Source organism: Python bivittatus, unplaced genomic scaffold (assembly GCF_059951505.1).
Source record: "Python bivittatus isolate LINGU-HERP-01145 unplaced genomic scaffold, Pbiv_v1 ctg000060_np1212, whole genome shotgun sequence".
NCBI classification, from domain to species: domain Eukaryota; kingdom Metazoa; phylum Chordata; class Lepidosauria; order Squamata; family Pythonidae; genus Python; species Python bivittatus.
The window spans coordinates 10,190,565-10,216,608 of NW_028277044.1; the positions used below are offsets into that span (position 1 = coordinate 10,190,565).

The 26,044-nt window shown below is 35.8% G+C and overlaps 1 protein-coding gene across 1 annotated transcript in view; it reads left to right on the forward strand.

Annotated features, from left to right (window-relative positions):
* NALCN (sodium leak channel, non-selective) overlaps window positions 1–26,044 on the forward strand; it is a 205,993-nt gene that overhangs the window by 147,073 nt on the left and 32,876 nt on the right. Inside the window, exons 16-24 of the mRNA XM_088136486.1 lie at window positions 6,015–6,151; window positions 11,210–11,348; window positions 15,353–15,426; window positions 17,659–17,760; window positions 18,441–18,510; window positions 20,249–20,340; window positions 23,725–23,847; window positions 25,215–25,271; window positions 25,494–25,614. Of these exons, the coding sequence (XP_087992612.1) occupies window positions 6,015–6,151; window positions 11,210–11,348; window positions 15,353–15,426; window positions 17,659–17,760; window positions 18,441–18,510; window positions 20,249–20,340; window positions 23,725–23,847; window positions 25,215–25,271; window positions 25,494–25,614 (915 nt within the window). The remainder of the gene's footprint in view (window positions 1–6,014; window positions 6,152–11,209; window positions 11,349–15,352; window positions 15,427–17,658; window positions 17,761–18,440; window positions 18,511–20,248; window positions 20,341–23,724; window positions 23,848–25,214; window positions 25,272–25,493; window positions 25,615–26,044) is intronic.

Below are 26,044 nucleotides of genomic sequence, written 5' to 3' on the forward strand. Positions count from 1 at the left end.
CAAGATAAATTTGGAAAAGGAGAATCTTTTTATGAACTTGCCCTTTGCATAGCTACTGCTTGTATATCTTTCCCACAAGTGCCATCTCTTCACAACATATAGAATACCCTGAGTGTAGATACGTTGTTCGTATTTCTTGATCATCAGATATTACACCATGGCAGCAGAACAGTAGTGCAAAGCCTCTGATTTTTCAATTTAGAATATTTTTAAAACTCTACATTAAAACCTCCGTTTTATGGACCCCCATTCAGTAGACTTAGGATACTATGGTAAAAAAAAAAAAAAAACCTGAATTCAGACTGCTTCAGCCACATAATGAATTAGCCAAATGTTTGTACATTTTATATTCATTACATAAAATGTATGTACATTGCTGTAATGTTTGGCATCAGCAATCATCATAGGTCTGATCATCGAATGAACTAAACAAAACGATATTTATTAACTCACTCAAAAAATGAGTTAATAAACTGGCTTCAGCCCTGTTACAGTGTCACTATACTATTATTCATTTGGCCCTTTTCAGAGTTTAAAATCTATCTTGAATCCTATGAGCCCTGAGCATTACAACCCTCCTTTTATTTCCACAAACAAATATTATCAATGATCAAACATAATTTACTATTACCGATAAACCAAGCAGCGTTTGCAGAAATAAATAATCATTCAGTCCTGAATTTCCTGTGGAGGTTAGTAAGTTTGTGAGGATAGTACCATTCAGTCTCAACTTTAGCAGCCAGCAGAGTCACCTCATTGTGCCAATGAGTGGTGTGTGGAATCTGGCCTTAGATTGACAGTGAGGGTTGTGGGGAGCCTGACACTTGAAATACAAGTAGAAACATTCTCACGGGAATGTTTTCTGATCTTTCCATAAATAAGATATCTTTAGATTCCCTCGAATAAGTGATGGGAAGTATGGATCTGCCCATCCCACTACTGGGAGCTTGTCCCAGTAATGCTGCAACTAAGTGCCTTTCACTTCTATGACTTTTGTTTTCAAGGGTTGAAACAGAAGCACCCAATAGATGTGTACAGGGTAGCTCTATAAAGGTGCAGAAACTCTTGTTGATGCTAGATGCTGTAGCCTTGACTAACTATAGAGTTTGTTGAGCATGCAGAACTGCTCAGCTTCCCTATTAGCATGAGGTCAGTAAAGAATAATTTTCTGATGTTCAGATTATTCCACATTACTAATACCTGGCATTAGGTCAATCAAGAAAAAAAAACTAATAGAACTAGTTTTGAAAAGCAGCTGTGGAAGCCCTTAATCACAATGCGCTTGTAGAAGAAATGAGAAGATTGTATGAGTATTGTGTCCATTCTGATCTTGTATATTGTGTTATGCTTTCTAGTGATTTAGCTGCAGTTCCCATAATCCTCCATTGTTGGATTAGCCATCGCTGTAAGCACTGTGTGAGTTTCAGTAATAGGTTTCTAAGTTCTCCGGCTATGAAACCTGGCAATGAAACAGATAGGAGGAAAGAGAACAGCTGAAAATTAACCCCCTGCTGTATTGTTTGTATGTTAAACAGTGTTCCAGCATTGAAATGTACCAGACCGATATATTTACAAAGTCAGCTCAGTTCCCACGCTGACTCCCATGTTCATTTGAAGAGTGTCAGTCCAGTTAATGTTATGATGTTGCAATACATCATCTTTTATCATCAAACCCTATTTATTGGAAATATCCCCTCATCTCCTAAACAATTTACAGTATTTATTTGTTTGTTTATTTACTTGTTTATTTTTGTGTCGTTTATAGCTCCTACTGCAGCCAGAAAAGTTCTCAATAAAAAAGACACAGTTCCCAAGGCGTTGGGCTTTTCACCCTCACCATGAAGTCGCTCAGAGCAGCTGGCCAGATTTAGGGAAACTGTGCCTCCCAGTAGCAGAGCTCTTCATTTTAAATGCACCATTGATTTCAGACAGATCTGACCTTTTCCAAGACTGTATCATGTGCATTAAAATAGAACATATTCATGAGTTCCTGTGAACATTTTATTTTGTCAAATCTGTGTATGCCTTTTTCATATATTTGGCTGCTTAACAAAATGACAAATACATCTTTGAAATGTGTAAATGTAAGTCCTAAACCCATGATAGTGACTCATAAATAAAATGGGAGAAAAGATGACACTGAAAAAGACACCCATTATTTAGTTGTAATTCAAACTTGTTAAAAAATGTTCCAATCTAAACTTACTTGTTATATGGTTACATGCAATCCTGACATACTGTATGCTTGCAAAAATCAGTTTAGAACACTAATATTGGACTTAAACAATATGATTAATATTGGATTTAAATGGACTCCAATCAGGATTATTAGTAAATATATATATATTATTTCTTAGTTGCTCAAATGTAATGGACAAATTATTCAAGTTGTATCAAAGTATTATTTATAATACTGGGATTCTTAAAAATCCCTAGTGTTAACTCCAGTTTTATTGATGCACTGAACTTTGCATCTCCTCCTCCTCCTCCATCCTGCAGTTTCCTATGTTCCCTGAAAGAGGATTGGGAACCAATTCATTTTATAGTACAATCTTAAACACACCATGTCAGAAATCCTTTTGGCCAATTTTTGGTAATTCGATGTAGGATTGTAGCCTTAAAAAATTCAGGAAGGCAAGTCTTTTGTTCCTTTCTTACTATGTCTGATCCTCCAAAGAGACTTTGGGGTACATATGTTATGCAGAGGGAAGGAGAATGGAAAACTTTATTTTTGTCAGCTAATGTTAGGCTGCACACATGAATGTTTCATTTTTATCTTACACCAAGGCTTAGAGTCTGATGGAGCCCACTCTCCCAAAGTTCCACTTACGTGTTGACTGATAAATACATTCTACCTGAAAATTCCAAGATACTTTTACAAGATGCTTGCAGATTAAACAAAAGCACGCTAAAACTCAAAAAAAAAATGAACTCAACTATAAGTATAGATACAGAATATGAAGTTAGAAACGCTATGGTGAAAAAGTTCTACATATTTTGTACCTTTGGGGTTTCACTGTAAGCTATTGGGTGGAGGAGGTTAAAATAATGCAAGCACTTTCTATAAATTGAACAATGTAGAGGAAGAACAAGATATGCCCCACGCTGAGCAAATATTACACCAAAAAGTGTTCAAAGGCACTAAGTGAAGTTAAATGTCTTATACTTCCCAATAGGTAGCATTATCTCAGCACGACAGATGTTATGAGGCACTGCAGAATGATTTTGAGCTTAGATTATTTTTAAAGCATGTTATTAATCATTATGTTGCTTTCAGCATGTTGCCTTTTCCTACTCTTGCTTATACACGCTTTTGTTAGACTGCTCTAACAAATCAGTATTTTTATTGTTCCTCAGTTTTGCTTATATTAAAATTGGCCACACTTTGTTGCCTTGCGCAAAGATAATGTATTTTATTTGCTTTTGGCTTAATGTATAAATTTATCCTAAACAGAACATGTGAAGCTGCCACAGGAGAGAAGGCATGGGTTAAAATTGCAAGGATGGGGTTGCATCATTATGGCTTAGCATAGAAGGGATTTCCAAAGTTTTCAGCCCATTTTGGGGAGGGGATTTGTCTTGGGGATTTTATGGGTGAAATGGATGCCTTAATTTTGCAGTTTTGAATCAAAAGGGCTGCAGATATTGGCTCCAACATACTCTCTGCTGTTCACAGAAGCCAACTCCCTCAAACCTTGAATTAAAATTGCAACCCCTGACCACAAAAATTTACAGTTCTGGTTTAACATGAAAAAGTAACTTTAGCCCTACATAGTTTTTTTCATGTTTTTGGTATCTTTAAATAATGTGGCATTCCATCACATTAGTCAGGCCCAAGATGTGCCTAAAGGCTTTATTATGGGATTAGATATTTGATTCCTTCCCTTTGAAAAACTGGCTGGTCTGGAAAAGCTAAATAGAGCCTGTTTGTTACTTGGATGGCAGATCATCAAGAACTGCTACGTGAAGACAGTAGAAACAGCACTCAACTCAAAGGGTGCCATATTTTTCATTTGAGCAGCCATGCCCTTTCCCATACAGTTTTTGAAATGTTCTTACCTTTAGAAGAAGTTTGCCATGGAGATGGGAGAAGCCAAGATTCTCCAGGACATGAGAAATAAATTTCATAAATTCTGCGGATAAGTTGCTGCCACTGAAAATGGCTCTTACATTCTTTTTTATTGTCCAGGGTCCCTTTTAAAATATGAATGCTATAGAAGAGTTATCTATCATTCTTGCTTTTTTGACAATGCAGTTTTATTAAAAGCCTCCTCTCCCCTCCCTTTCTTCACTCTTTATTCTTTGCTGGGGAGATTCCAAGCTCCATTTATGCTATTTTCCCATCTTTGACTGATGCCAGTGTTTCCCCTCCCTCCCTCCCAAATATTAGTTTGCAGTTTGGGTGAAGAATCTGTCATTGCTTTGTTTCTTTTAAATGGTTGTCACATCTCCTAGTCTGTTCCGAAACAGTTTTAATTAGTATGCTGCTGCTTCCATCCTAAGAATTCATTAACAATGATAAGGTTGAAGATAATTGTGGCCCTTCCAGTGCCCTTAAAGGACTCCTTACCCTTCACTATCCTATCATTAATCTGTACTTTTTATTTATCCTTTAGCTCAAGGTGTTTCCAGTGCACACGCACTTTATTTGTAACAGTGATAGCTATTTGGAGGCGGTTATCCTTCCACATGAAAGGCTGAAAGAAGAGTCTGCCCATCAGATGCCTTCAAGTCCTTATCTATGATTATATGTTCTCCATCAGCTTTCCTAGCGATTATGCTAAATTCAGTTATGTGTTTGGTTTGCTTTAGTAAGCCATTTCATTTGGGCAGTTTTTCTTGTGAGGTAGGCATACTGGAGTATGTAGATTTTGTGATACCAGCATAAACAAATATCTGTGCTAAATGTGGGTGGGGTGAGGTGGTCTCTGCAGTGCATCCGGCTGTGTATGTTTTGAATTATCATCCCTCTGTTCTGAGGAAATAGCATACTGGAATTTAGGTTTCCTTTTCCTTTACTGGCTACATTCTGTGTCTGCCAAACTATTTCTTTCAAATTTCTGCATAAGTTAATGGGTGTGTTAGTAGCTGATAGCCATCAGCCACCATGGCTCATTTAAGACAGTATTTTCTTCCCATTACTGTTGCAAAAGAAATACCTTTACCTATTAGCTATTGAAACGATATAATTCTCATTACAATATGCTCATTCCTTTGGGGAAGAGTGTCTAGGAAAGCTGCTCAGCATTAAGTTTGTTAACTGCCTGGGAAACATCCTTCTCCCTTAGTCCTTTGCGCATGTTCCTTCCACCTCTTTCTTCTTCCTATTTTCTTTCGGTTGACTTTTCGTTTTACTTAATTTTTTAGCAGTCATATATGGCTGCCCGTCTTACATACCTAACTCTCGGCAGCTCACAGCAACAACAATAAAAACGTGCAGTATGAAAAACAATTTAAAAACCGAACTTTCCAAAGACAGCCCTATTGCTTGGAAGTAGCTAAAAGAGCAATGAGCTTGTCTTTGAGGGACAGAAGACCAAGTCCTGAACCAACTATGTGGCCTTCAAGTTTATTAATAGGGAGTGGCACTGCAAGAAATTCCAAAGAAAGATTCCTTGGTTTATTAAGAATTTACTAAGTCGATGGGAATTCTGTTTCTAGTCCAAGTCCAAAACCTAATTCTATTAATGTATAACAGATGAGTCTAAAATGAGTTTATTTTTCTTATAGCATGTTAGAGAACTGTGAAAAAAACATACAAAAGAAATACAAATATTTATACAATATCCTTTGCATTTTATATCTTTCAAGAAATGGACTGCTTCGGTTTCAAGTGTGACAGTAGTCTTAAAATATTGAGAAACTGATGTTGGAATGAATATCTTCTGTAGTTCTTTGCTGCCATCTTGTGTTTTTTCAACTGCTTGCATTTGTTGTTCTGAAAAATAAAACTTGATCCCTAAGATGTCAGTCCTTCCAATGTTTATTTTTCACTTTTTTGTTTTAATTTTCAGCTGAAACAAAGTGAAGCAAATGCAGATACCAAGGAAAAGCTCCCATTACGTCTACGGATATTTGAAAAATTCCCTAACAGGCCTCAAATGGTAAAAATCTCCAAGCTCCCTTCAGATTTTACAGTCCCGAAAATAAGGTAGCAAACTTTTCCTGCCTTCTTACTGCAAAGCTGACTATTTTGAACTTAATAGGCAGTGGGTTTTTTGTTTTTTGTTTTTAATGTTCATGTTTTTTTGGTCTATAGTAGTTTGTTTTTGAATGTGTGAGAAAGCTCTTTTTCCTGTCCCCTGTGCCAAAACTTACAATCCAATGAATGAATTGTTGAGTTGCTGGGAGTCAGGCAGCATATAAATAAATTATTATTATTATTATTATTATTATTATTATTATTATTATTATTATTATTATAAATCCTCTCATACTTATGTCTTCTCAAAAATAAGCTCCACTGTGTTCAGTGGGTCTTACTTCAAGATAAGTAAGTGCAGTAATTCACACTATCATATACAGTATAGTTATTTGATTCATGATTATACAGTAGATGGTCGCACAGTCTATTCTATTCTATTCTATTCTATTCTATTCTATTCTATTCTATTCTATTCTATTCTATTCTATTCTATGCCTTTGAGTGTTTAGACTCCTGGCGACTGCCTGGACAAGTCCCTGTAGTTTTCTTGGCAAGGTTTTTCAGAAGTGGTTTGCCATTGTCTCCTTCCTAGGGCTGAGAGAGAAAGTGACTGTCCCAAGGTCACCCAGCTGGCTTTATGCCTAAAAGGGGACTAGAACTCACGGTCTCCCAGTTTCTGGCCTGGTGCTTTAACCACTACACCAGACTGACTCTATCTGATTCTAGTAGGCTGATTTTCTTATACTGGAATATTGATTGAATCTCCATAGCAGAATAATCTCCATGTTGATGAATCAGTTCCCACAAGGTAAAATATGCATCCTAGACAAAATACATCTTTGAGGATGAAATGATTATGTAACTCCCAGATTGGCTGATAGCTATTTAGCTTGGTATAACAAAGGTCAGGCAGCTTAGCTGTAAGTGGAGTCATTTGTAGGCAGAGCCAGAGTTCCTATTCAATGGTTTGTACGGTATGCTAACCCAGGGTCAGCTAGGCCATGGTTTACTTACTTAATTATACTCAGAAAACTCAATTTTCTAATTTTGCATGACATGCTTAATAATAAACTAATCACAGGATCGTCATTCATACAGCTTACTAGGCTGAAATGTGACAGTTTGGTGGTTCAGTGTGTCCTGCAATCCAGGTAGAGCCAATGAGAGCCAGAATAACTTCAAGAGGCATATTGCTTCATAAATGTAACGACAACTTAGTTGATGTGTTCTGTTTCCGCTGGCCAGGGATATTTGTATCATGCATGTGTTGGAAATATCTTTGATTTAAACAGCTGGAATTTATATTTTCAAAAATGGCAGAATGAAATCATGTCCTTGTTTCTTCTCAATAAGCTTGGGAGGAGCCTTAAGGTAATTAAATATCACTCTACTTGATATGGATCAGTTTGCATATTGGCAGGCTGTTCCTGCTCCGTCAAAGAAGCCATGTGGATCTGAAATAATCTACATTCTTCTCTCACCTTTTGTACCTTTTAACTACCTTCCCTGAAAAAGACACTTGAAAACTTTGCAAGTGTTTGAAAATTTCAGCTAACCTAACAAAATATTGCTCCTATAGGGTTTTATTTTTTTTTCCAGAAGCAAGTAATTTCAAGTTATAAATATAAAACAGAGGATTCCATGCTCATGATCTGACCCTTCCAAAAATATAAAAACATTCATCTGAACCCACATTTTCAGTGCCAGTAGCAACTGCATTAAATAAGGAAAGTTAAGTGGTGCTTGAAAAAAAATTCTTAATTGTTAAAAATGTAAAAAGTAAAGTAGCATGAAATAGGGGAGTCCTATGACCATTTCCCTTGATTGCATCCACATCCTTTATCAAGATAACTTATAAAATGAAGTAGAAAAAAATGGAAAAAGTGGAAAAAATAGAAAAAAGTAGAATAGCACAGGAGGAAAGCTAGCATCAGGATTATTAGCATCATGACTCATAGAATGTCCCCATATGATTACTTCCCGTTCCTTATTCTTTCTCCATTTATACATATTGGTAAAAAGTAGGATTGGAAAAACCATGCAGAACAAATAAGTGGAATAGAGATTACACAAAACAAACTTTATTTTGATACATTTCAGTGAAATTAATTCCCATCAATAGGAGTGTAAATAGAGTTTAATAGTATTGAGTTAAACTGATGCACATCACACCCACACTATTGGTCAAGATAATTTCAGTCCTCCTTAATTATGAGGAAGTAATATCTATTATGTCAGTGATATTTTAGATTTATTTTAGAAATTTTGAGAGGTAGAAAACATTTTTGGTTTTTCAGCATTTATGCAATACAGTATAAGGATTGGTGAAATAGAGGCTTTTATAAAATTAGAGAATTGTTCACAGAAACACTATTATTACTGAATATATTTTGCAAAACATTGGTCACAAGTTCCAACTGGGATTCAAATATATTAAGTTCAGTCATTGCTTCACAACTATCTATTGCTTCACAATCAGGACAACTAGCAACATCGTCAAATGCATCTTCTTTATTTGAAAACAAGAGAATCTCTTCCATCAGGTTATCTTGAAAGTCTAAAAAAAAATATGGGAGAATGATTTGATATTGGTAACTGTCCTTGGAACTGTTTGTGGCACAGAATTCTTTTTAAATCTGTTTCAACAAGTTATCAAGAATTGACCATGATAATCCATAGGTTGCACTCTACTCTATTAAAATTAAACTTAATAAATAATAAACTTTCTGGATTATATTGATGGGATTGTAAAAAATAGTAGTACATGTCTGGTAATAATATCTAATTAGTCTTTGACAATGAATCCTACACTGGTTTACTGACTGTTTTTCACAAGACCAATTGATAGAACATACAAATTCAGTTCCTATTGCTTGCTGCCTCATTTATTATTACAAAATATTGAAAAAATAAAATACATCTTTCACTGGTATGTCAAAGTGTGGAAATTGCTCTTCCAGATAACACAACAAAATGCTTTGGAAGAACACTACAATGGATAAATTTATTCAAATCTAGTTGCCATTTATTTGTTATATTAATTATAGTTTTCCCAATAGACTTTATTTTATTTATTTATTAAATTTGTATGCCGCCCATCTCCCCTCAATGGGTGACTCTTCATAAATAAGTAAGTAAGTAAGACTTCATAATACAAATGCTGTTTCCTACAGGAATACTGAATATGGATGTTTAAAATGATTGTGTTTTTCCTTAAGATTACATATCAATACATAGACACAGACACATGCACAGAGAGACATGGTTTTCATTTATTTATGATTTTATGTCTTGCTTATGTTTCTTTTTAATTCAGTAATTCTCTAGTTTTTGTCTTTAGCAAAAATAATAATGATAGTAATTAATTTAATAATGTTAAATGTTACCAGGGTAATGTGATCGATGCATATATGTGTAAATATACACACACACATATTCACAACTGTTCACATAGTCCCAAAATATCAGTTATTTAAAATATTTTAGAAGTTACTTCCACCCCAGAGGACCCAGCACTTTCGTCAAAATGACAAAAGTAGCATCATACTGTCATGACACCAGCTCCACCTCTTTTATAGTTGCATGACAACAGGAAACACATACAAAAGGGGCAGAACCAGCATTGTATTGGCTCAATGGGGGGGGGGAGTATTGACCGTCCTATGATCACCTCTGCTCCTCATTGTTGCTATAGACTGACTCAGGCCTTTTTTTCTTGGCTTGTGATACTTGACTTGGATCAGAATTCCCCTAAATTTAAGCCAAAACAGAACTCCTTTGCCTGATTTCCCCAGTTTTTGTCTAAGGGCTACCAATTAGGATAAAACTGAAATAATCAGGCATTGTTCTTCCAAGATACTCTGCTTGGCTTAAGCATATTAATAGGAATGGAATTCTGAACATGATGTCATGTGGAATCAAGCTCAGGGTTATGAAGTAGGACATCTCCATTTGCCCAGCAACTCAGTTCTACCTATGAAAAGTTACATAGGTAGAAAACTACAGCTGGTGGTATTATGTTAGCATGTTAGCAAATGTAAAGCTTTGTATTTACAATTCTGTTTCCCAGAGCAAAACCTAGATTAAGCTCTTCAGTTAGTCCAAGGTGCAGCTGGTGTAGCTAATTTTCTACACTCTGATTCCAGAGAGAGGGAGTTAAATCTTTTTAAAAATCTGCCAGATTAGAAAGCCCTGCAAATCCTTCACAGGTGCATTCTCACTTAGCTTTAGAAGAAATTCAGATCTTGGAATGAATAAAGACATTGATGCTTTACTCTCCTCCATTCCTTGCTAGGACTGCTTGAATTATTAATATTAGAAAAATATATTCTAATTACTTACCATTTTTATTATTCCTAATCATTAGCTTTTTATTTGTTTTTATTTATGCTGTAAGACATAAAATATAATACAGTAAAAATTTACCATAGTCTGACAAAATTCTCAAGTTAAATTTGAGGGTTTTTTTCACAAAAACATGCCATTTGAAATATTGTTGATTTTTTTTCTTTTGTATTATATTTTGCTTTTAACTTGGGAATTTATCACATTTGAAACTCAAGAGTGGAGATACCATTTAAAGAAACATTTAAAGGAAAACTTGATTAGAGAGGAGAACCATTTCTTTTAGGTAAACAGTGGGGAAAGTCTTATTTCTACCTTTATTTGTGGAGGTCATGTACTTCAGCATCCACATGGCAATAGATGAGTCCGAAACCATTAGTGCATGGGGCAACATCAAATATAGTAGAATACTTTTTTCCTTTCTCTTTGGGACATTTATTCATTTATTTTGATCCCCTGTATCTTTCCTCCTTAGGAACTGTTAGTGTTCATTCTTAATAAACCATGAAGACTTTTCATCTTAGGTCCAAAAGCTGCCTCCTATTTTATATAGTAGACAATTTCTTCTGCATACACAATTATGGCAAGTTATGGTCAATGATCCTTAAGAATACTTTAATTGTACCAACAAAGGAAGTATTAATAAAAAGCAGTTCTCCTTCACCGTAAACTCTCTCTCTCTCTTTCTCTTTTTCTTTCTCTCTCTCTTGTGATCAAAAGGGAAAGCTTTATGAAGCAGTTTATTGATCGACAGCAGCAAGATACAACTTGTTTATTGAGAAGGCTTCCATCAGCTTCTTCCTCCTCATGTGACCACTCTAAAAGGCTGGCAATTGAAGACAAATACATTGACCAGAAGGCAAGTCACTAGATACAGCAGTGTATAAAGATATCCAGTCATATTGTGATCTGAAGTCTTAAATGTATGTGGGATGTCACTGTAGCTGCTGGTTGCACTGAACCCATCACCTTTTTCTAGCCTGGAATGGGAAAACCTGCATGGGGCTGGTGAAGAGCAGAGCTTCTTGGAAATGTGTGTGATTGATGCTATGAATAATAGGAGAGTTCTTCAGAAAGTGGGGGGTTGTGTAGATGTTTTTCTAAACATTCCATGGTCTTTCTGAATGTTAATACCTCTAGTATGACATTGCAGTGAAGAGGAATAATTGTATCCTGTTTACCCAAGCCCTGCAACAGTGCTTCAGTTCACCATCAGCAATGAATGGTCATGCTTTGTACCCAGAAATCATACTTTCTAGAATCTGTTTTTAAAAAAAGTCAGAAAAATATAAAAATAAATGTCAATTATCTAGGAGGAATCTTTTCTGATGCCTTGAAAGACTGCTGCCAGATCACACTGGGCTTCACGGATTGACTTAGTCTCCTGTATTTAGCAGGAATTTTATCCATGTGGCTGGAACATTAGGTTTCATTTTGTTAGATGATTATAGCTTTCTACAGTAACAATTGCCATAGCAACCTCACATTTAACTATACCAATTTCCTCCAAAGCATCTTCTCTCTAATACTCATTTGAAATAATAATTTTAAAAAATGAACATTTGTCTGTGTGCACAGTAGAAGAGAAAGAAAACACAAGCTATGGAAAATGTTAATTAAACATACAACAGTGAAAACAAAAACAAAAGAAATACTCTGCTGACAGCTGTCAGATTCCTTTGTGCATGCTATCTGTAGTTCATGCAGTGTGAATCAGAGAACTCAGAACACTGAATAATATTTAAAATTATGAGAATTAGGCCTCAACGTTTAACAGAATCAAGCTTTTAGCTGTGGCTGCAGAAGTCCTTTAGGGAACCTCTCTTTATTCTGGCACCTCACTTTGTAAAAAGGTTAAAATGGGTATTGACTCACATCAGCTTTATTGTTAGAATTATATCTACTTTAAGCTTTTTAAAAAAATACTTGTCATTACCTGTTAGGTTAAAGAGCTTTATTAAAAGAGATCTAACTGAAACCTCTGACTTATTCTAAAGTTTTACCATCCAACTCTGCAAAACTGATGTACAATGAGATTATTTAGAATCCCCATTGAAATAGCATAACAATTTCCTTAATGAAGAAGTTAGGTTTAATAATAATCCAGGGAACATGGGATTATAATGAATAGAAAATAAAAATTAGCACTCTATATGGTTAACTTTCTCCTGTAGGGAGAGAATATATCTTTAAAGTGTAGGTAAGATTGTAGTGTGAACTGTAAGTGTCTTAACAGTCTCAGGATTCCTGGTGGTCTCCCATCCAAATAGTGGTCTGAACCCTCCTTAGCTTTTTTTGAGACAACCAAGGTAATCTAGGCACCCATCTGGGTCCACTATGACAGATGACAGCAGAAATAGTTTTAACAAACCTATAAAAATACTTGGGAAATGAAAATGATAACGATAATGTGAAAGCAAGTTTAACAGGCAAGAAAAAGAAATGAGTTTATTAACAAATGAGTTACACTAGTGTAAACACACTTGCTGTTGATCAAATTTAGTTCTGTGTCAAGCACATAGTTTCATTGGTTTGCAACTAAAACTAGTATATATGTATACAATTAGGTGAGATATTGCAAAGGTTTTCAGAATTCAGAGGCATAGTTTTTTTGACAGCAGTTTCATTATTTTTTTCGTCATAAAGCATTATTTCATTAGATGGCATGAATAAAGTCCCTCCCAATGATATACAATGTTATTTATTTATTTGTCAGATTCCACCTTTCCTCTAAGAGCTGAAAGCCACCTGCATAAGACTTGCCCCTCCAATTTTCCCCACAAACCTATGTGGAAGGTTGGGCTGAGAGCAACTGGACCAAAGTCAAGGCTGGACTTGAACCTGGGTTTCTCTGGTCCTAGTGCAATATCTTAACTACTATACTATGTTGTCTCTTTCACTCACTAATATGGGTGAATCCATGTAATGCTAATCATTACGACTATGCAGAATTTCAGATGTGAAATCAAAAAGGTTTCATAGCATATAGGGCATGAACATAACATCTGTCTGCAACTTCTTGAAGGAACTGCACCTTTTCCTGGGTGACACATTTGCCTTCTGCAGCTGCTTCACTATCCTGGAAAAAAATGCATTTGGTTTAAGAAGTTACGGATAGATGCTATCTGTGCTTCCCCTTGCACTCTGAAGAATCTTTTTGCCTTTCAACCCAAAGCTTTGCACAGCCTATTCCTCATGTTCCAAGATTGGAGTGACATAGTTCTGGGCACCATTGTGAATGCCTGAGCTAATGAGAAAAGTCTTCAGCAGGAGTGGCTGACAGTACAGAAATCAATGTGCAGAAGGCTTGCAATGCAAAACCACCGCCCGCCCCTCCCCAGTATATTCCATTGAAATTCAAATCCATACGGTCCAGAGAACAATATCTGCCTACCTAATATTTGGATTGTGTTTGCTGGTGACCAAGCACCATTTCATTTGGTTTGATAATCATGTTTTAATTTATACTAGAAATAGATGATAAAATGCATATCTAGCGTTATCAAGCTAGATCATGCTTGCTAATCAAGCAGTGTTTGTGTGGCCTATCACATTCTCTGAAGTCTTGCATTTTGCTTACAAACTATCTTTGTAGCATTATTATCATCATCATTATCAAGAACAACATTGCTTTTTACAATCATGTTTTCATGTAGAAATGTAACTGTTTTGTTATCTATGACATCTGAATTGTTGTCAAATATGGTAGCTTCCCATCCGTATATCAAATGTGTTTTTATCTTTTCTTTCTTTTGAAACCATCTGTCTTCCTTGAAGCAATTTTATGCTCCTGATAGGTCTGGCAGATTTTCTCTCTTAATCATTTTTTTTAAAGCAGTTATGTTCCATGTCCTTAGAACTGAATTTAGTGCATTGCAAAATAAGCATAGGAGGATTTGGCATTAAAAGTAAAAAGAGCCTTAAAAGTGCTGATCTATATTTTAATAAAACGTTCTGATGTAATTTCTTGTGAAAACAAGTAGTATGTTTCAGTGTACATGTTAACATACTAAATCTAAGTTTTCAGAGTATGTATGTATGTATTTATTTATATTTTAAATTTAGATACCACCCATCTCTCTAAAAGTGACTCTGGGTGGTTCACAATAAAACAGCAATAAATATTAAAATACAATAAAAACAATGTAAAATACAATAAAATAGAATAAAAACTATGTATTTTATAACCAGTATGCATATAAACTTGATGGAATTTTTATTTCAAAGGAGTCTGCAAATTTAATTCCACAGGAAAAGCTCCATCGGAGAACTCCAGCATCATGCAAGCAGCAGACCAGCATAGTAGATGTCAGAGTCCTCCTTCTTACTGAGGGGCATGGTGGGAGATAAGAAGGCTCTGAATTCTTCAGATATAAAATTTCTACAACCCTGCCAAACCCCTACTGCTGGGACTTTGCAGTGTTGAGATTTCATAATCATTGACTACAGAGACTGGAGGCAAGAGGAAGATTCTGATGCCAAATTTCATTTTCTACTTTCAGAATTATCCTCCTGATCTTTAAGGGAGAAATCTTACCGATTTGTCATACGCATCTTAAAACAATCTGGATAATCTATAGCTAGCCATGAATAATTGTACTTATTTATATATGGGATTTATTTCCTGCCTAACGGTAATCATAGTATGCTGGTATATTTTGGTAAAAATATTACCCTAAAATTATTGGTCCCAAGTCATGAAGAAATCTTTCAGAGGAGGTGCAAATTCAAAACAAAACAAAAAACTCAGTTCACCATAACAGAGTTGGTCTGCTTGAGTTTGATTTCAACAGGTTAAGGTTGTAAACAACATACTGTAACTACTAAGACAGTCAATAAAATTGCTTTCCTTTTCTTTTACAGCTTCGCAAATCTGTTTTCAGCATTAGGGCAAGAAATCTTCTGGAGAAGGAGACTGCAATCAATAAAATTCTTAGGTATTAACGAGTGATTTGAGGCTCCTTTCATTATGAGTAGACTTCATCTTCCAAATAATGAATACATTTGAATCATTTTACCCAGTCCAATTCTCTCTTCCCTCCCCCTTTCTGCATAAAACAATTAAAATTATTTGGAAAACAATATTTTTTCTAATCTGTGTAGAAGGTTACTGTGAAACAATGTCTTTGCCGTAGTATCTACTCATACCTGAATCTATATATTCTCTCACACACAAAATGAAGCAATGCAAACCCTGCATCACGGATCACAACTTGGGGTCCAAATTCCACACAATGGCTAAGCCTAAAGCAAAAAGTAAGATGAATGCAGAAGGTTGTCATTTTAGTGGTAGGACTTATTGACAGCCTATTTAGTTAATAATTCTTGACCTACCCCTTTCCATCCAATCTTGAAAAATTGAATTCGTTATTATTCAAACCCTTCCATCCCTTAGATGGACAATGTTTGAGGGTTCTGGTACAACAATGCTGTCTCCTGTCCTCTTGAGGGCTGCATGATACTATCTGTTGACCCAATGATTTCACCAGGGAGAACAAGATTGAATATTTCCATAGAATAGAAGCAGGAGGCCTTTGGGAGGCACAATACTTCTATCTTTCCCCTTAAACACCTGCAAAATGGCCCCAAATGAAGTACTTCGGGCTAACTTTTTAAGAGTTTTGGAGACCCCCCTCTCCCATTCCCATCTTTATTGGGGGAAAGGTAAACTCAAAAAAATTAACCTGTGTGATCTCAGGGTACCAGGGGACACAAATAGACTTCTTGGAGGCTACAAGCCATTTATGGGCCATGGTTGCCCACCCTGCTATATTCAAAGATGCAGTATAGAATTGCAGACCAGGTAGGCAGAAGTTCTCTAGATCACAGTTCTTCTTTCCTTTCTACCCTGGAAAAGGTGTGCATGGCCAGAAAAAAATTGAGGAAGATTGGAACTTGGCCTAGAGTTCTTGAAATTTCAAAATTCTAATCTACATAAAAAAACCAATTTCATTATAGTGTTGGAATAATTTGTGACTTTTTTGAAAATTAAACAGATCACAACATCTCTTTTTTAAAAGAAAGAAAGAAAAAGAAAGAAAGAAAGAAAGAAAGAAAGAAAGAAAGAAAGAAAGAAAGAAAGAAAAAGAAAGAAAGAAAGGCTCTTTTAACGATTTTGCGGTATTGGCAGCACTCCCTGTGTATGAGTTCTTTTTTCAGTTGCTGTATGCTGCTAAATACATTTAATTATAGAAGCACAATGTTTGGGCAAATAAACTTTTGTCTTGTTGGAATTTTAACAGTTTTTAAAATATTTTTACAGCCATACAGCTATTCTTAAATATATTCTTTGAAATGGAATAATATTTCTTGCCTACATATTAACAGTAAGACATAATGTACTATCTTATAGTCCAATGGCTTCATTGTTTCAGATATCTAGGGATGTTACTTAGGCTCATTAGCTTATTGTCAAAGCATTACAGTATGATTCTAAATAAGGTCTTTTTAATTTTAACCTTACTTGTATTTATACTTTACATAACCTTACTTATATATAAAATATTTGCAAATATGTTAGTAAGAACTAGTAGAAATAAATCTTAAGAAATTAAATATATTTGGAAAAATAATACTTTTAACTGAAATTGATTTAGCACATGATATAAATAGAAATGGCATTAGATTCCAGAGAAACCACATTCTTCCCCAGCTCTGCAGCCATTATTCAAACTAGGATACTGTTTCTCTCTCTATAATAGTTATGGAGCAGTGAGAATTTGTAGGCTTGAGCAGAAGATGGTTTAATGGCTAATCAGTCTACCCCAGCTTCCTCTAACTTGAAACCTCTCTGTCCAGTTTCCTCCTGAACCTTCATAGCCCTGGAATACACACACACACACACACACACACACACACATTTATATATTTAATCAATTTTATCTTGAATTATCTAGTTACTTACAAGATTTTTTTAACTACTGTACAAGGGCTGTGCAAGTTTCAGGTTCAATTTCAAAACAATGCTTTGGAGCATGACAGCGTATGGATGTAAGTCTGCAACTCTTTAAAGCAGTTGTGTCATTTCCATGATCCCAGGAAGTTATGTGGGTCCTTCAAAAAGTTGCATACCAGTGCTGCATTCAAGCTCTGAAAAGCTTTTTCTGAGTTATTCCTGAAGTGCTCTATATATCCCTAATTATTACTTATCATGCTATCTGTTTATCTAGAGCCTGTACTCGTCAGCGTATGCTTAGTGGATCCTTTGAGGGACAGCCTGCAAAAGAAAGATCTATTCTTAGTGTCCAGCATCATATACGCCAAGAACGCAGGTAAACAGAGCTCAAGAAAAACTTTTAAGAATATGTTAAAAGTGGAATATAAAATTCTCATGTTATGTAGCAAACATTAATAAATTAGAATATGTTCATAATAAATAATCTCTGTATTTTTATAGCAATGACATTCAACATAATAAAAGACTCCTATATTTTAAATGTAATTGTTTTCATGATATCCAAGCCATGGTTGTAAAGAGTCAGGAAAAAATTCTGGAAACAGGGTGATCTAGTCATGACATTTGTTGTTCAACTGCCCTTGCAGATTTATAGATTATTTCAGTGGTGTACTTTTTTAGTTAACCTTTCTACTTTTCACATCACTTTTTAAATCAATTCTCTCTCTTGAGAAAATCCATTAAAGAGAAAAGAATGAACCGCCCCATCAGCTCTTTTGATTAGTACCACTAGGAGTCCTGCATCTGCAAGTTCTATTTCATACTTCCCTAATTTAGCACCTTCAAGATATGTTGAACTTCAGTTGTCGTGATTCCCAGCCAGTGTGGGAAGTGTTATCCAAAACATGTGGAAATCACCAGTTGTAGAAAACAAGATGCAGCTGAGAGCTTGGTGTCATGCAGAACCTAACCCGTAATTTGAAAGCCCTCTCTGTTGTTCCACTGATGCACACTCAGTGATCTCAGTTTTTCACTAAATGAATGTGATTATTTCAGGTCACTAAGGCACGGCTCCAACAGTCAGCGAATCAGCAGAGGAAAATCTCTTGAAACATTAACTCAAGATGTAAGTTTAAGGGAATAGTCTAAGTAATATCTAAATAAAACTAAAAACAGAATGGAATTTAACATATCTTGGATATTATAACAAAGATTTTAAGAAGCCCTGTAATACTGGTGTTCCATCTGAGTGCATTCTTTTGTGAAATGATCCTTTCAGGTACAAAAACAGCATTCAGAGTAAATTCAAATTACACAAAATATATGGTTAAATATGGGTCTGTTTGGTTGTAAAACTGAACATTATAGGGAAAAAAGACAACAAATAAAATATTGTAAGGTTTTAGTGAGACTTACTCTCAGGTAACTATTTCTGGGTGTTCAACTTTCCTAAGATATTTAACAGTCTTCTCTATCTCTCTCTCTTTCTCTTCCCCCCCCCTCCCCCACTTTCATGGAGATAATGCTAACAATTAGTTACTGAATCTCAGTTCAGAAATGAGCAAAGTAAATTGTTCCTGGGAATTATGATTTGGGATAAAAGACATCTCTAGCTGGGTCAGAATTCACAATCATCTATCACATCTTTCCTGGAGTACAGATGACAGCTGTTCCTCATTAGCAAAATTACACATAATATACATACAGACATCATGTTTGGCCAATAGACAAATCCCTATCTTGCTTTATGGAGATGATATTGCTTACTCTTTCCTTCTTAGTGATGGGATTGAGATGAGCGTTATAGTTCCTCACAACTTATTGTAAGGAAGAAAGATATATCATAAATTATATCAAAACTGAAGTTACGGTCCTATCAAAAAAAGTATTAATTGTAAATGGGAGACTAGGGACCATGCTATAGAACAAATGATATAGTACAAATGTCTGGGCATAATATTTCAAGACACAGGCTCATGGAAAGCTCAGATCCTTCAGGTTACAGAAAATAGCCTAGGTCATTATCTTCAATTCTAAGTTTCCTCTATCTAACTGGAGGCAAATTCATACCTTCAACCCTTTGGGTATTTCAGGACAAAACAGTTATGCAACTTCTGTATGGTGCAAAGTCCTGTGCCTAGAAAGATTTCTACATTTTGAGAAAACACAATGCAAGTTTCTGAGTGTGATCTTTGGGACTCTCTGTTGTGTCCCAAATGCTGTTCCATACTGAAACCAGCCTTATTTCCCTAGAACCCCAATTCTCACAAAGTAGACTTGCCCTGGCTAAAGTGGTTATATTGTCCCCTTAACCTTAGGTGATCAACATCCTTCCAAGTGAATCAACGCTAAGGAAACAAAATTAAGGGTATATGGCTTCTTACCATCATTTATGGCATTTATGGTGTATTTAGATTAAATAAGCTATTAAACAATATATTTGGGACATGGATAAAACAGCCTGATGCTGTGCAATTGGAAACGTTATCAAAATCTCTGTCCTGCTTCTTACCTTTTCAATGATTTCTCTGCAAGGCCCTGCTGTACATTTTTACTAGCCCAACTAAGCCTTCAGCCTCTGTAATATTCAGAATGGGTATGGCTTGTTTCTGTCAAGTCAGTGCCATATAGTTATTGTACTGTTCCTTTTATATCCTTGGTAGTAATTAATATGTGGAATGGAGGAGAAAACAGTTAACAGTAGCTGGTCATAATTATTGCTAGTTATTATTTTCTCCCAATCTAGATTAAAATATTTCTTTTTCTCTCACTTTTAAAAGTTCAGTGCAATTGCATGCTGCTAATTTTTACAGTAAAAAATAGAAAACATATTTTTTTTGAAAAAGCATTTTTTTTTCTTTCAGCATTCTAATACAGTAAGGTACAGAAATGCACAAAGGGAAGACAGTGAAATAAAAATGATCCAAGAAAAGAAAGAACAAGCAGAAATGAAAAGGTATTCTAAATGTAATTTTTACGACAGTATATAGGACTGAACTGCTGGCTGGAAACCCCTTGTAGACTCTGCGTGAAACTGAAAAAGTCAACTTGTGATTTATGGTTTTGATGATTAGGTAGAATAGATTATAGAAAGAAGAGAGCTATGTTGTAACCATACAATAAGAGGTAAATTTATGACTGTACTTATAACTGCTGTGAAGAATAGCAAAAGCTACTTCTTTGTATCTTTTTTCTTTCTTTTCTATGTTTCTTTTACTTTGTTTCCCTCTTTTGCACTTTTAGCTTTCTCTTTGGTTTCTTTCTTCTTCCTTTCTTTCTCTCACTTTATATTAGTTCGTATTAGTTTTTGTTTCTCTTGTAAAAATCTTTAATAAAATTATACAAAAAAAGGACTGAACTGAACCTCAGTTAGACAAACATTACTCAGGTGAATTTTAACTGGTTATTCAGTTAACAGATTGATCGAATCTGCATAAATTGCTTATGAGTAAAAGCAAGCATATTTTCTTTGTATATAATATGCACAGATGTCAAACACCAGCATCATTTTAAAAGAGGCATTCTTTGCTGGGCATCCATCTTCTAAGACAATTCTTGCCTTCATAACAGTCAGTGGTATACAGTATACTGTATAACTGTTTTAGGGAATTATCATCCAGGCTCCAACCTTCTTTTTGGGAAGGTTGTGGAATAGTTAGGCAGTGGAAAACCTTGGAGATTATCTGGATGCTTGTTGGTCAGGATTCAGGTCTGGGTATAAGATGGAAGCTGCATTGCTCATTCTAGCAGATGATCTGTAGCGGGACCGCGATGGGGGAGTGCAACTTTTCCGGTCCTGCTGGATCTCTCAACATCCTTCAGTTCTATTGAGTATGGTAACCCACTGGATCATCTGTGAAAGTTGGGAGCGAGGAACACTGTCTTACTGTGTTTCCTCCTTCCTGAGGGATTGGTTGCAGTCAATGATCAGGGAATAGGTCAACTCCACAAGAGCTCTGATGTAGAGAGCTGTAGGGGTCAGCCTTTTCCTCCCTAATGTTTAAGGTCTACATGAAGCCACTGGGAAAGGTCATCTGTCAGCACAGGGTGGAGGTATCACAAATACATGAATAATACTCCATTGTACATCTCCACCTCAAGCAAAAAAGTGACGTGATTTGATTCTGAACTGGTGGCTGAAAGCTGTAAGAGTCTGAATGGGAAAAAAACAGGGTGGATGGAGAGGCTGTTGGTTCCAAGTCCTATTGAATGCTGAAATATTCTATCTTTAATTCTGAAGTTGCACTCTCCTCTATGGAGTTGGCTCACATCTCTGTGGTTCTTCTGGATTCAAGGCTCCTGCTGGAACATGACATCCATTGTGCAATTATATCTTGTGCATCAATTACAGTCATTTCTGGATTGGAAAGCTTTGTGTACAGTCATTAATTCCTTTGTCACCTTGTGGCTGGACTGCTGCAATGTGTACATGAGGCAGCACTTGAAGACAATTTAGGAGCGACAGTTGGTTCAGCATGAAGCTGCCCAGTTAGTTTCCAGATGCAACTCAAGGTGCTGTTGCCACCTTTAAAGGCCTACATTTGGTCAGTGCATTGATATCTGTGAGATTGCTTTCTCCTGATTTAATCAGCCCATCTGGTGACTTAGGGAAAAGAAAGTTCCTGAGGCTTCCATCTATGAGAGAATGTCAACTCCAAGGTCCCAGGGTCACGTTTTCGTTGATGGCCCCCTTTCTATGGAACAACTTACCCTCAGATATTTGGGCCTTTCTGCATTTTATTGGGTTTCCAAAATGCCATAAAGATATGGTTCTTTAGGAAAGCATTTGGAACATGAAGAATTACTCTGCCTTCAAAAGTGGCACATTCATTAGTTATTAGTTAGAAGATTCCTGTCTGATTTATATTTTTAACCCAATGTTTTGATGGTTTGAAAGCCATTCAGAGTCTATTGGAACTGTATGGCATAAAACCCTCAGTAAGTAACTAAGCAAGCAAATAAATAATTAAATAAAACAAGGGTTTGCTTGAATTTTTTTCTATATTTATAGCTGCTTTTCCAGAAGTTTTCCAATGTACTTCACAATATATTAAAAGATAAATGTTTTTTGATTGATTATGTGCCATCAAGTTGGTATCAACTCTTAGTGACCACACTGATAGATTGTCTCCAGAACCAACCTGATCCTTCAGGTCTTTCAATGGTGCACCCATCACCACTGCAATTGAGCCCATATATGGAGTCCTTGGTGCTCTCTGAGTTTGGTTGTTTGCTTGCAGACGTTTCATTACCCAACTAGGTAACATCATCAGTGGAAGCGTTCCCCCACACTCCCCCCCACTAGGATATGATGTTACCTAGTTGGGTAATGAAACATTTGCAAGCAAATAACCAAGCTCAGAGAGCACCAAGCACTCCACAGTTCAATCCTGAGCCACATATATTCTCTTCTATTGACTCCATATAGCTGGTCTTCTTCTTTCCTTTCACCTTTTCTAGCATTATAAGGTTCTCCAGAGAGCTAGATTTTCACATAATGTGTCCAAAGTAACTTAAAATCTACAAAACAACAATCTAAAAATATTTTCTGATAGCAGCATAATAAAACTTTCAATATTTTTAAAAGCAGTGAAAAGTAAACAGTTAAAAAATAACAACAATTGCAGTGTCGACTAATAGCAAACAATAATTTCTATTCTAAAGCTGAAAAGCATGGGACTACCATTGAAGATATGATCAATAATACTTCTCTAAGTAGATTGATTTAATAATCATATTTATATTTTGACTGATCAATCAAATATTGATCTGTTCTTGATGATGAAAGAAAAATCCTGGGGATCACTTTTAATGTTTTGTACCTCAGAGAGAATCACAAATGGATATATGCAGTATCAGTCCCAAAAGGAGGCCACAGATATAAACTGTAATTTTTTATTTAAAATATGAGCAGATGCTGACCTAGGAAGAGTTTGTACTTACAAGTTCAGAACTGTTTGCACGATATAGTTCCTTCAAGGTGGCCCTTTCAGTGTGGAACAACTTCAGCCTCTCAACAATTCTGTGAAACTTTCTCATAGAAAGAGAACTTACGCCCTAAATTCTTGCAGGTCCACCCTCTGGGTCTTGCGTGTAATAAAATAATTATTTTATTTTATTATTTTTTATTTTATTCTCTGGACCTGATCATCTGACTTGCAAGGTAGGGCTAATTAATAATAACCATTGAATAATCATCTTAGCTGAACAGAGGCTTTCTAAAGCCCACATTTAACACTGTCTCAATTGTACCGCAGTTGTGATATTGCTGCTATCCAAAAGAAAATGAAAAAAATGTATATATTGACTGCTATCTCTGTAATCATATTGTTCTTGAAAGAAAAGTTCAGGAAGAGGAGTTGCGGGAGAATCACCCCTATTTTGACAAGCCTCTTTTCATAGTCGGTCGGGAACACCGATTTAGGAATTTCTGCCGAGTTGTTGTTAGAGCTCGCTTTAATGCGTAAGTATATATGTAGTTTATGACGGTGTGTTGTTTTGATTCAGTATATTCTGTCATTAAAAAGCTTCTGCAAAATAACATCAGTACCTACTCTGAGACTTTTGAACATACCCAGCAATTCCATAATTGGCAAATGTTTCTTGTTTTTATTTTTTTGTCTTGTTTTCCAAAAGTCATACTCTTTGAAGTGCAAATAGAAACTGTGATATATGTATGGGTTGCTTTTGCTACATAAAGTGACAAAATAATGTTTTTCCTTGTATTACAACATTATTTCCAGTCCAAACTCCTCTCACTTTCCATGCCAAGATTTGCAAATGAATTCAGGGACTAGAATGTTATGATACATTCTGTGCAGATAGCCCTTGAAGCCAGTTTGAATATTGTACAAGACTCCAAATGTGGCAGCTGATAGAGCAGAACATGACCTGATTTTGTAATATACAGTACTCACAAAGCCTTCCAATCATCAAACAGTGTACCTGGACTTCAAAGCCCTCCCTAAGAAATTGATGAAGGAAGGAATTGCATATGCTCACCTAAAACAAAGATAATTTTGAGACAGTGATGACAAATTAAACAGAAGTGATATGGTGCAAACTTACTGTAGTGTAAACTTTGGAATTGCTATATAATACCTGCCCCCATCCAGTCGCCTCTAGGTGTACTGGAACATCGACCCCCAGATATCCAAAACAGTATATTGGACAGCACCAGGTTGGGGACTTGGATTTGAATTAAAAGTATAAAATGCAATACAAATTTTCTTGATATTTCAGAACAGATCTGTTAAGTTCCAAATTCTGCTTCTATTAATGGACAACCAGTGTAGCCAGTATGACCTGTTAATTAAAGTGTTAGCTTCATCCTTATATGTTCCCAGTGCGTTATACATACATACATACGTATATAGTATACAGTAGACATTTCATATACTGTATTGACAACCCTCCCATCCATGAAAGCCTATTACAAATTAGTGTCATTGAGTGACCCAAGTTCTAGAATTATGGGAGATAAACGTACATGCCCCTTTATCTATAAGTTTATAAAACATTTCTTGCCCCTACAATCATCTTATTTAAAAATTAAGTCCCAGTCTAAACTATATCTGATTAATGTTAGATTTAAGAAACTGATTTGAAACTTTTAGCAAATTTCTGTGGGTTGTGGGGTCATAAATGAAAATGTTCAATCCCCAATGGTTCAGTGCCCAAAAGCACCCCAAATGTGCTTCTGCTGTTGTTGTTTATTTATTTAAAAAAGAAATTTTATTCTTCAGTTCAAATGCAGTCTGTCTTGTAACACAGCTTTGCATAATAAAAGTTGAACAGCAGAATTCTAAAAATCTCTTTCCTCTGTTACAGCTCTAAAACAGATCCTGTTACTGGAGCAGTTAAAAACACAAAATATCATCAACTTTAGTAAGCATAGCAAAAATGAATTTATGTGTTCACATGTATTTTATATATTTATGTAGACTTTTTTTTCCAAACTAAATTTCTCTGGAAAAATGTTTATTTTCTAGTATAATTATTTCTATTAACATTGTGGAAGATTATTGTTACTAGTCTAACTTACATCTGACTGATATTTGTAATTCTGGGGTCCCGCTGCCACTGAGTTTGTTCCATTTTATTTTTCAGCGACTTGCTAGGGTTGGTTACTTATCTAGACTGGGTAATGATCATTGTTACCATATGCTCCTGTATTTCAATGATGTTTGAATCCCCTTTTCGAAGAGTGATGCACGCACCGACACTACAGGTAGTTCTCTGAAAATAGTTGGTTTGAGTATTGTGTTTTGGAAACCTTACTGTGATGGAATGGTTTGGTGAAGGCCGCGCTCAGGGAGATAAGCATTTCCTTAGCCCCCAGAAAGTGTAAGGTTTACCCCGTTCGTCTCAGAGAAACTCTCGTGACACATGTGTTCAGCAAAGCAGTTTACTCAAGCGTAACGTAAGTAAGTACAGACAAAGCCAGGGTTGGCTTGGCATGGCTTACATGGTATTTTATAGCCTCCCCGTTCCCGCACTTACCCGTTGCTTAGTTACAGATTGCTCGCAGTAATCTCCCCTCGCCCAAATGGCAGATTCAGTCCAGTGCTTTTGTCTTTCTGATTGCAGTCTATGGGTTGTGCTGTTGTTGCCTTTGTTGGGTTTGCCTCTTTGCATGCAAAGCTGAGCCCCTGCGCTTT